Consider the following 15,359-nt stretch of genomic DNA (forward strand, 5'->3'; position numbering starts at 1 on the left):
TGGCGTTAAAGGTGTGCACCACCACACCCAGCTAAGGGGTTAACGATAATAAATCCTAGTTCAAGCTTTTAACTCTGAGTTATTTTTGCTGATGTCTTGCAAGTTGTGTTAAACAATGCTCTCCGTGTTTTAAGCTAGAAAGAAAGGAAGGAAGAAAGGAAGAAGAGACAGAGACAGAGAGAGGCAGAGAGAGGAAAGGAAGGAAGGAAGGAAGGAAGAAAGGAAGGAAGGAAGGAAGGAAGGAGAGAGAGAGAGAGAGAGAGAGAGAGAGAGAGAGAGAGAGAAAGAAAGAAAGAAAGAAAGAAAGAAAGAAAGAAAGAAAGAAAGAAAGAAAGAAAAGTGCTCCTGAATATGCCATGTGCAGGTGTCTCTGATGGCCCTTCCCTGTAAGCAGACATTTTCTCAAATGTCTTTTGAGGTACAAAGGGCTTTAACAGTATCGTTGCTGATGGAGCAACGAGAAACTCAGCTTCAGGGAAGAGCTGGAACCTTGATGCTAGCTGAGTTGCTCCTGGCACCAGTTTATAGCAGCTCCATGAAATTCCCAGGAAACAGCAGAGCAGACAGGAGAAAACAGAGACATTTGGGCCCGTTGAGAAATATATTCAAATGTGTGTCTTAGAATAATATTTGGGCCTGGGAATAATAGCGTTAAGTGTGGCAAGAAACTTGATAAAATGGCTTTACTTATATTTTCAGTTTGACTTATCTACTAAGCCAAAGAGAACAATTTTAAGAATAGACGGGGTAAGAATGAGTCTGCTTAGGGCTGCTTCTGATTTGGATAGCTGCTCTGTGCCCTAGCCCTGGAGGTAACGATGGCTTTCCAGGTGGCTTTCCAGAACTCATTGCAAAGTTTCTTAGTTCCAGATGGCCTGAAGTTCGGTGTCATTTAAAACTCTAGCTACAGTGGTAGGATAGACAAGGTGGAAGCCAGACTGAATATTTCCCCAGTGAAGCACAGAGAACGGGCTCTGCTTGGTAGCACCTGCCTGTTGAGGAAAGGAGGGTGTGTAGCCAGGACATTTTCAGTTTCCATACTCCCTCTGCCCATATGGCGCCTTCTATTTAAGAAAGACATTTACATCTGCCACATCTCACTTAACCCTGAGGGGTAGCTGTTACAACCCTCTATTTTTAGCAGAAACAGAAAAAAAAAGTTGTTGGCTCTCATTGCAACATGGAATCAGGCCCGTGAAATCCCTGGGACTGTGGTCTCAAGCCCGCACAGGTGTGCACAGACAACAAAACCCAGTCTATGAACTGCATTCTATTTAAAAAATATCAGCGTGACCAACCTGCAATGGGCAAAGTAGATTTTACAAAGTGATCCTGTCACTGAATGAATGGGTCTGCATCTTAGTGAGCACAAAGACAAAATATTCAACAGAAGATAAAACAGTAGAGAGATTCATTGCCTATAGGAAGGGAGGGACAGGAGGGATATTTCCAAAGCAAAGGTCTCTCCCGAGGACAGAATCAATAGGGGATTTTATTGTGGGAACCTATATGTACTCCTGTAGGAAAGCCTGTGGATTTGGGCACATTCCTGTGCATACTTAGCACAGACATACATTTTGGAGCATGCGCAGTTTGAGGTTATAGTCCAAGAAGAAAGATCGAAGGTGCATAACTGAGCAAGCACACATAGCGTCATAAAGCATGTGTTCAAATTAGCAAGAGGACACAGCTCTGCTAGGCATGCTGGGTCCCATGTCATAATGAGCAAGTTTTCTCTAAGTTGCACAGAAGAATAAACCTGAGCTCTCGCTCACTGGTCTGAACCAGTTCTATTTTCCCCAGCCTCAGCTAAAACAAAAAGACAGGACTCAGATGATATGTCAGTGCAAGAGTCTCTTCTTTTTATTTTTTTTTTCTTTTCTGTTGTTGTGAGAATAATAAAAAAAAAAAAAGACCAAAAGCAGCTGCGGGAAGAAAACTTATTTTGACTTATGGTTCCAGAAGAATAAGTGTCCATCTTGGCAGGGAAGCATGACTGCAGGAATAGGAGGCTGAGAGATCACATCTTTGTGACAAACTCAAATCAACAAAAGGAACCAAAGGAAGCAGGGCATGACGGTATACTCCCAAATCCTATCCACAGTGATCTACTCCCTCAAGCGCATTGTACCTCCTCAGCCTCCAGAGACAGCATGCCCACTGTGGACCAAATGTTCATATGCCTGAACCCCTGGGAACATTTTTCATTGAAAGCACCTCTCACCTGCAAGGCACCAGCCCCGTGTGGTGGCTGACAATGTCCTGTGGAAAGCAGGACGTTTGACTGAGCTCCATCTGTGACTTCTGTCTGGAATTGTTCTCAGTGATATATATCACTGTAACTAGTTTATACTGTGACATTTTAGGACTTAGACCTGTAATACGTTTTAAAGGATTCTGTGATAGATTAATTGCTTATATTTTTGTCTAAAAGTCCTCTGAGCTTTAAGGTACATTTCTGTTAGATTCTCCAACTGAACGGGTTACCTTCAAAGACGATGCTTAGAGTGTCACATCTTATAAGCTTTTCCCACCTGTGTTTAAGAAGTGTCTTTATTTTGAAATGTATGTATAGGTAACACACAGCCAACTTACTAAAATGGGGAAAACCCACCAAATGAGATGCCTCTCTTTGAAAAATGCTCATTGTCTTTGGGAAGATCCCGTTACTGTTTGCTTAAACTCTATGAGTAATTCTGGCACACTGCTTTTCATGTGCTATGGTGTTCAGGGTTCTGTAAAAATGTGTTTCTGTAATATAAATTAATTCAGCAATGAGAGATAGCACTAAAAAAACTCTTTTGGTGATTTTTACATTAAAAATTAATTAGCTTGGAAGCAATTGGATCAAAATATAAATATGAGAAGGAAAAGTGTCATCAAACTTGCAGTATCTTAAGTGTTTCAGTAAAAGAAATTTTACTTTTGAAACCGTGGGTCCTGCTAAAATTGAAGTAAACAATTCAGTGTGGGTTTTGACAGTGTTTCTCTGATTCATTTCATGCCTAAATGGTCACATCCAAAAATTAGATTTTATTTATCTAAGTATAACACGGGCCAGAGTAGAAGTGGAATTTTTCCAATAAAGAACCACATTTTGTTATATTGCATTGAAGATGAACTATCTGTCTTTATTTTTGCATTGAGATAGCTTGAGTTGCTGTGATGAAGTTCAGGAGGCTTCATGGGTGCTCCAGGCGCAGTGGCCAGTGTTGTGGAGACTCGCTGGAAAGCACACCCTGCACATCCTGACCCTACCTCTCTCCGAGGGGTCTTTGTCCTGTATTAAATGTAGTCAGAGCTCAACAAACTGCCTTCTCCTCTCATGGGATCTAGTGTAGAAAGGCACACTCCATTCCATCAATGCCAGATTCATTGTATTAATGCGGACCTCTGTCTCTATTCTCTTTAGCACAATGCCCAGCCAATGAAGTACGAACGGAATCTTCTGGGGTGATCCTCAGCCCGGGGTATCCAGGCAACTATTTTAACTCCCAGACGTGCGCTTGGAGTATTAAAGTGGAGCCAGACTTTAACATTACTCTCTTTGTGGACACATTCCAAAGTGAAAAGCAATTTGATGCCCTCGAAGTATTTGATGGTAAGCCTCTTCAATGTGCTTGTCTCAATCAATGCCCTGAGCATCGTTAATGAAAGCACCTTCGTGATGTCTCAATGCCCAGATGGGTCAGGTTTGTCTAATTACATCTTTCCACAGCCACCATAGCACCAACCAATCATGATAGAACTTGAGCGTTTTCAGGTATCAGGTGACCTTTAAATATTCTTGTGTTGTTTATGTTACAGTTTTCCTCCAGGTAATTGTGTGTGTGTGTGTGCATGTGTGTGTGTGTGTGTCTGTGTGTGTGAGAGAGAGAAAGATGAGTTTGCAAGGTACTGCAATTAAGAGTTCAAGAAGAGGTTTATTGTTCCAAATGCCTAGTTTTCTAGAAATACATGAAAAGAATGGCTCACATAGGCACTGAGGTGGTAAAGAGAATTGTTTTATGTAGTGCAGTCAAGTGAGTTTGACTCCCAGTGATGCCGCTTTCAACACCAGTGTTGCAGTTTTATACAGCTCTCATGAGCACCTTAAGATAGTCGTGTAGGTAGCTGGATCATCAGCTGAGATAGAACCAAGGACAGTGTTTCAGAAGCTTCATCATTTACAAACAGAGTAGAGCTCAACCCAAGACCACAGGGCTTTCTCATACTCCCACGGATTTGCCATTGGGTTCAGATTAACCATAATCTATTCAATGATAAAAATTACTTTAATTGATTCTGTATGTTTCCCTGAGTCTCACTCATTTGGTGGATCATGGGAAGTAAATCACTTGTGTGGATCGACCCACAGGAGTCAAGTTCTGCAGATGTCTGCATTGGAAATGAAACTCTCAGAGTTTTACCTAGAAACAGTATGCAAAGAAAACACATACAAAGGAAAAGAGTGCCACGCAGGCAGTTGTCTCTGTGTGTGCACACAAGTACAAGTGTATATTGCTATTTGAATCATAAGTAAGTTCCGATATGGGATTGTGTGTCTCCTCTGTTTTACTTGAATTGGAATATAGAGCATAATATTTTTATGCTTCTGAACTTCAGGAGCAAAATCCTTCTCAATAGTTTTTCACTAATTGCATGTAGTCTGGTATTGTCTCAGTATGATCAGACTGTGACTAAGATCAAAAGCTAGAGAGTAAGTACATCCCATGTTCCTCTTTTTGGGTCTGGCTTACCTCAGGACATTGAGCCTATAATTCGGGTTCTTAGAGAAGCTAAATAAGAAGGAGAACCCAAAGAAAAACATATAGGAATCCTCCTGAATATTAACCTTCATCAGGCGATGAAAGAAGACAGAGACAGAGACCCACATTGGAGCACCAGACTGAAATCTCAAGGTCCAAATCAGGAGCAAAAGGAGAGAGAAAAAGAGCAAGGAAATCAGGACCGCGAGGGGTGCACCCACACACTGAGACAATGGAGATGAACTATCGGGAACTCACCAAGGCCAGCTGACCTGGGTCTGAAAAAGCCTGGGTTAAAACCGGTCTCACTGAACATAGCGGACATTGAGGACTACTGAGACCCCAAGAACAATGGCAATGGGTTTTTGATCCTACTGCACCTATTGGTTTTGTGGGAGCCTAGGCAGTTTGGATGCTCACCTTACTAGACCTGGATGGAGGTGGGTGGTCCTTGGACTTCCCACAGGGCAGGGAACCCTGATTGCTCTTTGGGCTGATGAGGGAGGGGGACTTGATTGGGGGAGGGGGAAGGAAAGGGGAGGCGGCGGTGGGGAAGAGACAGAAATCTTTAATTAATTAATAAAGAAATAAATAAATTTAAAAAAAGATCAAACTATGCAACAAATTAAAAAAAAAAAGCTAGAGAGTAGACCTGAAAGATGACAACAGTTTCTGCTGAGTTAACAGAGGCTCATGACCTGCTTTGCTCTGACTTCAAATATTTTTCTCTAAAGTGAAAGGTCAGAGTTTTGTATGGAGAACTGCTGTAAGTGATAGCATTTTCTCTGCACTGCACAGTGTGCCCATCTTATTTCAGCGACACGGGTGCTATTTTATACTTTGTGAGCTGAGCAGAAGTCGGCTGAGCATACCGGCTGTGAGCACTGTTTGCTCAGAGTACATTATTCTCTGTGATTCAAGTGTTGCTTTTCCACAATTGCTTAATCATCACAGAACTCAGAGAAGAATGGTGTCTGAATTACAGTCATGGTTGGCTGCTGAGCCCACAGCACTGGCTATCCGTATCGTGGGAAATGGACCTGCACATCTCCTTTCTAGGCTATTTTTGACACATGCTAGCTAGAGGCATGCTTTCCAAGACAGGCCTAAGCACTATGATTTAGACAGAGAGCAGATGGAGAACAGGTAGGGGTTTGGTGGGAGATTAGCAGCTCTTAGAGATACACTCTTGCATTCTGCCAGTAAAAATGACATTTAAAGTATGGCAAGCTCAGGGTAATTAATTTCCCAGTGGCATTTGGTTTCAGAAGGTACATGATCTTGTTTAAGAGCCATGAGCAGATCTGACACAGTTCATACCTCTGCCATCTTCCATATAAAGTGGGGTCATCCTCTGTAGGGAGTAGGCAGGACACTTTGCAGACAGTCTTTGGAGATCATCTTTCATAACAAGAGTCATTTCTGGGGACCCTCCACACCAACCTCCACACCTGTTTATACTTCTTTTTCCTGGGCTCTTGCAATTGCTTTAACCAAGTCCCTATGACAGGGAATGCTTTCTCAGAACCGGAGAATGGGAGTCAGGGATCCAAGTGTGGTGAAGCTCGTGTCTCTGAACCTCCCCTTGGCGACAGATGTGTCTTCTTCCTGTGGTCATCATGTGGTCGCTCTCTGTGCGTCTGTGTCCCAATCTTTTGTTTTTATAGTGCAACACTCAGGCTGGAGTCGGGGCCCATCCCTGCAAAAGTGTTTCAACTTAGCTCTCTCTATATAGAGCACATATCCAGGGGCAGTCACTTTCTGAGTTATTAATGCACATTTGTTCAGAGTCCAACAGAGATTTGCACAATTTTATTTGGGGGAAAAGTTACTAGAAGTGGTTTGGGTGTAAGAGGAAGTGAAGCTGTGAATTATCAGTATTTTTCCACGAATAGAAATTGCATGTGTGATTCAAAGGTGGGTGACACTCGCCCTGATAATGTTTAGATTACAAATAGCCACAGGAGGCTCATTCTCCAATTCTCTTCCACATTTCCCAAGAGTGAGCTTGTGAAATGCAGAAAAGCCAGTAATGTTTTTAAGTCCAGGCACTGTTGTTGTGTCCACTAATATAAAAGGGAGCTGAACATAACTCCTGTTTCTATACTGTGATTTTTTTTCTCCCAAGTGATGTGAGGATGCAGTCAGAAGAAGTTACACTGGACATTTGATAACTTTGATGTAATACTTTCAAATATACAGAATAAAATGATATGTCAATGATGACTTGTAGCTTATTTTCACACTTACTGGGCAAGGCACAGTGAGTCTTTTAGATTCTTCACTGATGCTCACATCCCCTTCTAGTTCTACTGTGGAGACTAGTATCCCAAAGGGAGAGTCAAGTGGGTCATTGTTGTGAATGTTTCTATAATTAATTCCTCATCTCTCTACTCTGTCCATCCATCCATCTATTTGTCTGTCTGTCTATTCATTCATCTACCCATCCATCAATCCTTCTACTCACCCATTAACCCACCCACCCATCCACCCACCCTGCTGTCTATCATCTCTCTGCACATACACTTCTTATATTGAGCACATATGAATTTTTTAAATCACTTTGATACTCATCTATAAATGGGTACTTTTTAGACATCTGTATATATGCTACACTTAGATTTATCTATATGGATATACATATATTTACTTTATTGATTTGGGGTACTATATAAATTTAATTTCTCCTTATGATATTTCTAGAACATAAAGGTTTTGCTCCAGAGTTTATCATGAGCAATAATATTAGGATATACATTTTTGCTATATAAATAACTTTTGTACCTATGTGCTAGAGTTGATGGAATTGAAGCTTCAGTTTTACTATATATCACCAAGTTGTTCCCCAAAGTGATTGGCTTAGCTTATACTCCACTGACATCTCAAGAAAGCTTCTGGTTTTCTAAATCTAAGGTATATTATAAGTTGATAAGTGATAAAATAATGTTTACATTTTCAAATGCTGTGGTTTCACTGATGTATTTGATTTTTTTCCAGACTATGTCATTAGTAACTTACATGTATAACTCCCTGTATTTGCTGTTATTCTCATTTGAATTTTATTGTTCACCTTGGAAATAAATACCTATAAATTGTACTTATGGACACATATAAATGTGGACACATGTTTAATCAACAGCTATGATGAATGATGTGTATTTTGTAGGCACTGACATCTAAAGGTTTTATTTTTCTGTTTTATTTAGGTTCTTCTGGACAAAGTCCTCTGTTAGTAGTCTTAAGTGGGAACCACACTGAACAATCCAATTTTACCAGCAGAAGTAACCATCTATACCTCCGCTGGTCTACGGACCATGCAACCAGCAAGAAAGGCTTCAAGATTCGCTATGCAGGTAAATAGTAGGGCCTGGACACCAACTGAAAGGGCTTCTAGTACCACTTCATTAACAATAGGTTTAGTTCTGGTGTAGATCTGACCACTGACAGTTAATGACCAGCAAGAGGAAGAACATAATGGGGAATTACTCTGAGTGAGTTCCTAACTCAGATGAGCAAACTTGAATAATATTTTAAAATATCTTGATGAGAGAGTAAATATTAAAATTTTATCCCATAGATGACAAAGATATTGCCCTCAAATTACAGTAATATAGTCAAAATTAGCATTAACATTGGGAACAAATGAGAGAAGATTAAATTACATAAAAGGCACAAACAGTAATTGGCCATTGTCCCTAGCATGCTACTTTATACTACATTCTGTATATTTCTTTATCTTTACAGAATACATGCACCTTACATACCAGTCTGTATTTTGTATGAACATTTACATTGTAAGTCTACATTTGGCATACACATCTGTGTACTTCCATATCAAAATTTGAGGTATTTTATCCTTTCTCCATATTCTTTAATATTTGTTTGAAGTTGTTCTCTGTATTAAATTGATGAAATCTTCAAGCACATTTATGAAATGTTAAAACCCATTCACCGGCTGGAGAGATGGCTGAGCGGTTAAGAGCATTGCCTGCTCTTCCAAAGGTCCTGAGTTCAATTCTCAGCAACCACATGGTGGCTCACAACCATCTGTAATGAGGTCTGGCGCCCTCTTCTGGCCTGCAGACATATATACAGAGAGAATATTGTATACATAATAAATAAATATTTTTTTAAAAAAAATTCACCATCTTCAATAGCGTTTCTGTTACCCTCTGGGAGCACAGGGGTGTTAATTCCTGGCGATTTATGTTTAGTTATGGAGCACAGCCTCTAAGCTTGTCTCAGTTGGCAGTAAGTGGACTAGTCTTGGAAATAAGTCTTCCTTGGAAAGACATATCATCCAGCATATTAGTTGCAGGGTCTTTTGAAGGGCTTTTAATCCCATTGGTGATTTGTGTTTTCTGGGTGGAGTTCAGCCTTGTGTAAATGAACCACATTTTCCTTATCTATTCTTCAGTTGACAGGCATCTAGGTTGTTTCCACATTCTGGCTATTACAAATACTGCAAAAAAAAAAAAAAAAAAAAAAAAAAAAAAAAAACCCTCAAGCTAGTTTCACAGAGAGCATCTGAGTAGGGATTGGATTAGCACCCTTGTTGTAAGGAATGGATCAGACTTTCAGCCTGTTTGAGTTTATTCAATGTGCAGAAGTGATTGGTACAGAGGAAGTCATAGTTAACAGAATATAACCCATGCCATATGCAGTGAGTTCTTTAGCTCACTGGCATGGAACACCTTGACTAACCTCTACCTTCCAAGGCATATTTCCACCCATGCAGTAACAGACCCTCTGTATCCAGCCACATTAGGTGGGAAGCCTGATGAAATAATATGTTTTTCTTATAGAGATGTAAATACATTGTCATGTATTAATATGAAGTTTTATGTCTATATCATAGCACAGTTCATCAGGCCGCTAATCAAAACTTCATGTTCTTAATTGCAAAAAAAATGCCCAATGCCTCTTTTCTTTGACTTAATCACCTCTTTCTTAAAATGTAGAGAATGTTTTTGTTGCAGATGTAGTGCCCTAAGCCATGCCCCATCACTTCTCACCCTTGTCTTTATGAAAGGCAGCCTCAGGGTACCTCTTGGGGAGCTCACTATAAAAATCTGTGTCTTCCTGGCCATGCTGAAGTCAGCATCCTACCTAGTGTTAAATCATAGCACCAGGTTCCCAAGGTTCATAAGAAAACCCTGTGGGGCTTTTAGAGTCTTATTTCTAGAGATGGTGTTTGCTGCTCACTTCCCAGCTTTTAAACACTAATGATGTTTTGTTTGTGGTATGCCTTTGTCCCATATTGTAAACTGCTTCCATCTGTTCCCGCGTCCCAGCTCCTTACTGCAGTCTCACCTCTACGCTGAAGAATGGTGGCATTTTAAATAAAACTACAGGGACATTGGGGAGCAAGGTCCATTACTTCTGCAAGCCTGGATATCGAATGATTGGCCACAGCAATGCAACCTGCAGGCGGAACCCCGTGGGTGTGTACCAGTGGGACTCGATCGCACCGCTTTGCCAGGGTAAGAGATGGCTTCCCACCCCACCTGGGTTGTCGTTCCTTGTTCTGATTTGAGTTGTTCTCCAGCAACAAAAGAGACTGGGCATGAGAGCTGATAGGGAACAGAATCTAGGTGTCGTCATTGCTTTGCTCATGGATGTGGAAAATAAGGGACAAAGAGCACCCTAGAAGAGGAAAACTTATTTGTTCATTGTTCAAGGGTACCGCAGGATGGTTTGCTGTTTCTGGGCTGTGATTGCTAGAGGTCAGGCTGCCTGCTCACTTCCCTGGACAAAGATGCCGAGTGAAGCCAAGACTGCTGCTCAGCTACCTTTGACCTTTCTCCCCTTTTGTTTAGCCTGGGCTTCCAAATCACATGAGGGGGCCACTCAGATGCAGAGTGGGTCTTCCTCCCTAAGTGCTCTTGCCCAGACACCCAGTGTGTGCGTGTGTCTTCCTGGGATTGTAAATGCGGTCAGATTGATAGCTGAGACCTGCCGCCACAGTAGGCTTATGACAGCACAGTTAAGCTTCCCGTTGATAAAGCAAACATCACTAACATTTGCAGAAGGTTCCCGTGAATCTGCACTGCCCGAATCCAGAAAATGAACAGTAGTCCCTGGGCTGTAGCTACAGTTATTCTGATTATAATGTGCACTTTATCTTGAATTTTAAAAAAAAAAAGAGGCATTTTCCCATGAACTTTCCAAAAAGCTTTTCCTGATCATTGTATTATTTCAGAATATATCCTACTCCCCTCAAAAAAAAAAAAAACTTGCTTCCTCATTTTACTTACTATGAATGCTTTTTCTTTGAACTACAGTGTTTGTTTCTTACATTCTTTGGCTATTTTAATCTAGGGCTTATAAATGTTGATTTCAATATTCCATAATGTTTTTTTAATTTTACCTATAATATGCATAGAAACTAAGTTTTTATGTAAAACATTTAATTTAGATGCAAGGGTTTGAGGCAGCAACATTTTCATTGTTTTGCCTTATAAGGTTTGTATTTAGAATAAAGTGGCTCAGCCCCTGAACATCAGTCATAAAATGTGAATGGCTCTGGAAACCAGCGGCCTCCTTTCCTCTGACTCGGGCTGTTCGATTTTCTATAACGGCTGTATGGAGGAGTAAGCGATGTGCATCGTGTCTGTATGGCTTGAGCCACATCACCATTATCAGAGCCTCACCTCGGTTTATGCTTTCACATCTAGAAATTGTTCTTTAATATAAGATAAACATTAAGTAGCTCCCAGGAGCTCGTCCTACTAGGAGGGATAAAGGTTTATTTTCCTTTCATTGACAAGGAAAAATAACACTTTGCTTTGTGACTTAGGGCATGAGGTGGCACTGAGGCCACTCACCTGGGCACCTCTCCACGCCACAAATTTAAACATGTGTGACTTTTAAAACATGTATTTGAAATCACATAATTCCCCCAAGAATTTATCTAGTACAGGGATCTTTCGCTGTTTTCGTTGGCTTTGCTTCGCTCCTGGTCTCAGTGACTCCAGTATGTTGGGAGGAATGTTACTCAGATCAGAAGTCATAGAGACATGGGGAAGTCTAGGTTCCTTGATGTCAAGGGAATGCTAATGACCTTGTTATTCCTTTGCGGCTCTGTATAATGACAGTATTGATAGCTGGCTTTAGAATTACTGAAAGGCTTAAGCAAGGAGGTACACTATACCTTCCAGTATGATGTGACGTCATTGGGGCTGGAAGGGGATTCCCAGGGCACTTGCTCCAGGCTCACTCATACCCTAGGGTCCTGTGTGGCAGGGCTGGTAACCTCATTGTCTGTCATGGCTTGTCTTTAGCCAGTGGCACACACTGTTTCCATCCTGAAGGTCTGGGCCAGCCAGAAGCGCCAGGCCAGATGTAGTCTGTGGGTTTCTGAGGAGTGAGGGTTGTTTTTCTCTCTTAGCTTGACCTTTTAAATGATTTCTCTCAGCAAAGCTGTCTTGGTTGCTTATCCTCCCCGATAAAGCCAGGCATATCTCCTGTCCTGCAGCCTTCATTTCCTGCCTCAGAGCAAGGAACTCTGCCAAGCTGCTGTTTCATTATCAATACACTGATCTTCATCTTGAGGAGCCGAGATTTCCTGCGCTGTCGTGGAGATGCTGTTAAATGGGAGCGCTGCAGAGCAGGCTTTCTTTCGAGCCGCCCCTGTTAACCAGCACAGTGCCCACACAGCTGTTTATTTGAAAGCTGTTGCTCAGAGCCTTGTGGGAGCTGGCGCTTTGGTATGGGGGTCGCCTCCGTTTCTTGTCTACATGCACTCTGTTAGCGTTTCCGTGGGCAACAAAGTAGGAAAGTGATCTTAGCCGTAAACTGCACAATTAAGCTTTTGTTCTTAAAATCAAGCTCTTAAGACATAGACCAGTGTTGTCTGTTGTCAGATCTTCGTTTATTCAAAGACAGACCTGAAGAACAGACTGTCTCTGATTGGAGTGATTCCTCTAGTCGGTAGAATGATAGAGAGTTTGGCCGTGAGAGTTCACTAGTGTCCTTGAGCAGTTAGTGACATCATGGCTTTAATAAGTCAAGGTATAATTTTCAGTTCTAATTTGTTTAACAATTATTTTTGAAATGCCCACTGAAATCAAACAGACGCAAAGTCTTTATGTCTCAGTGAACTTCTATAGAGTTATAATTAGCTCATAATATCTGAAAGGCAGTGGAGGAAGCCAAGGACCTGGGCTGGTGAGAGGTATGTTTCCTGAGGTTCCTCTTATGCTGCTCATTAACTCCGTGGCTATGAGTACCTGCAGATGATGCTATCCAAGGAGACTTAACTGTGAACATCTGAGAATCAGTTACCTCCACGACCTCTGTCTCCCGTACACCTCCTGATTTCAGAGCTAGCATCTTCCCAAAGGTCTAGGATCTTCACCTTTAAAAAGTTAACAGCAAAGCATCCTTTTAGAGCTAGGGAATTATAATTGAAACCCTGGAGTATTAATTAATTGATGTATTTATTAAGTCATAACTTTTTTACTTATAAACATAAATCACGTGGGTTAATTGTGACCCTTGACTTCATTTTCATATGCAAATTTACATCTGTAAAATTCTTCTGTCCTGAGAGTAACTGCAGACTAGTTCCAGCTAATGAGTTGATATCTGCCAACCTCTGGCGTGGTCGAGGTGGTCAAGCTGAGGCCACACGCCAAAGCACAGTTTTCTCACTCACATCCGATCTCAGGCATTTCTCCAAGGGAGCATCATCTATCTCCCTGTATCCTGTGACAAACTGAACAAGGTGTTTCCCCTGTCCATGCTTAGTGCAGACGGGATACCACGAAATATGGCTCGTGATTAAGGTAATAGTGAGGGTGTATGCACAAAGTCCTTTCCCATAATGCAGTTGGACGAAGCGTGCCAAGGAAGGTTTTCTCACAGAAGGTGATGAGTCCCCCAGGTTGAGACTGGCCACAGAGACCAGCCGTGTCCCTTGAATGAAAGAAAATTCCACGATGTATCAGCAGCGCTTGCCCTGGAAGTGTAAGCGTGTTCTATAGTGTGTATAAAATAGTGTAAAAACGGGTGATAGTACCTGGTGTTTGTCTTCCTTTCTTCAGCATAGGGAAGGTGGGGAGTGGTATGGGCAGCAAGGACAGACGAGGATCACAGAACCTTTGTTCTAGTATGCAGGGTTTGATAAGGATGCCTTTGAATTCATTAAAAGACCAGGAGCAGAGACAGTCAAAAGCCTGAGTAAACGGGAAACAGAATAACTGATGGTTTTTGTTAAAGGGACAGTGCGGCCTTTACCTGCAAAACTGACAGTTCACAAACGCCAGGCCTTCTAGAAGAAAGTGCTGGACTGGGATGTGAGTGGGTGACAGCCCCACAGGTGACTGAGGGACAAACCCTGTTGGGCACCTAGGAATGCGTATGGGGTGCTCGTGGAACTGGCTTTGGAAGAGTCTTGAAGGGTGGGAAGTTGAAACAGTCAAGCCAAGCAGGCCGTCCAGTGTTTGCAGAGAACTGGATGTGATAGAGGATCAGGACAAGACGTGGTGCTTTGGGGCTGAATCAGCCTGAAATCAAGCCATGGTGTTGTTTTCCCCATATAATCAATATAGCGTTCCAGGTATGCCTATCCTCGGGGCCCACAGGATGCTGGGATTAGGTTTAGCCCTACATATCTTGATCCAACTATGCTTCAAAAGAAGATATGTGGTCTGGAACCTTAGCAAGATAAATAGATGAAGGCCACCTGTTTATTTGTATTTTACATAGTATAATATATTTTAATAGCAAGCTCACAGAAACAGTATAGGAGACAAACAAAAACAGAAATGTGTGGAAATTAACTTACTTTTTGAAAAAAAAATCCAAATGCTGGCCTTGTCCAGAAAAAAACCTCACAGGTTCATTTATAATCGCTATAAAGTTGAGCGGCTGAGACATGCTCACCGAGACATTTAGACTTCTGTTAATGCTTACATCCCACACATATATTAAAAAATCACATGTGAAAATGTAAAATCTGCCAACACCTGATTCTTGGCCCTGCTTTTCCACTCAAAGTCATAGACTTTGTTAGCTTTTGACCTCACGGGGGAAATAGCTAACTTCCAGAATAACAGGAGTTAGAGGGGAAAAAAAATGAACTTTTTGAGAAAGAAATGTTTCATCTCCATGGATTCTCAGGCACGTTTTACATATGCAGTGAGCTAGCTAGGCACTTTCTGGCATGATGTTACACATCTGACTTGGCTGGCTCTCAGGTGGGTCCTGTTTAGCAGCCCTCTGAATCTGTTTCGAAGGCCTGAGCAATTTTTTCACATCAGATGTGGGAACAGGAGTCTCGAAGCAGAAGGTCAGGGATTCTGTTAGTGTCTGATTTCATTAGTCAGGCTATCCCATGGAGGTTTCTGCACCCCTCCAGCGGAAGGGACCCTTTGGGGAGTGGCTTTGCTAGCCAGTTGTTTGAGTGCTTTTCGAGGTGTGGATTTGCAGGCCGTCTGCTTGTCGGAGCTACAGTATCGGTCTCTTTACCTCCTTTTCTTCAGGTAGAGCTGAGAGACTGAGAGGTAGAGAACACTGCAGAGATTGCTGTCAACCCTTTTACTGTAGCTTTTCAAAGTTCTAAGTCTTACTGTCTTACTGTCGCTTAGTTTTTTGTTTTTTGTTTTT

The 15,359-nt window shown here is 41.7% G+C and overlaps 1 protein-coding gene across 1 annotated transcript in view; it reads left to right on the forward strand.

Moving 5' to 3' along the window:
* The window catches only part of Csmd1 (CUB and Sushi multiple domains 1), a 1,119,426-nt gene that overhangs the window by 1,030,837 nt on the left and 73,230 nt on the right, over positions 1–15,359 (forward strand). The window contains exons 48-50 of the mRNA XM_050136505.1: positions 3,413–3,601; positions 7,955–8,101; positions 10,043–10,231. Coding sequence (XP_049992462.1) covers positions 3,413–3,601; positions 7,955–8,101; positions 10,043–10,231 — 525 coding nt within the window. The remainder of the gene's footprint in view (positions 1–3,412; positions 3,602–7,954; positions 8,102–10,042; positions 10,232–15,359) is intronic.

The sequence above is a fragment of the Alexandromys fortis genome, unplaced genomic scaffold, assembly GCF_014885135.2.
Source record: "Alexandromys fortis isolate MF-2015 unplaced genomic scaffold, M_Fortis_MF-2015_v1.1 scaffold_3, whole genome shotgun sequence".
Classification (NCBI taxonomy): domain Eukaryota; kingdom Metazoa; phylum Chordata; class Mammalia; order Rodentia; family Cricetidae; genus Alexandromys; species Alexandromys fortis.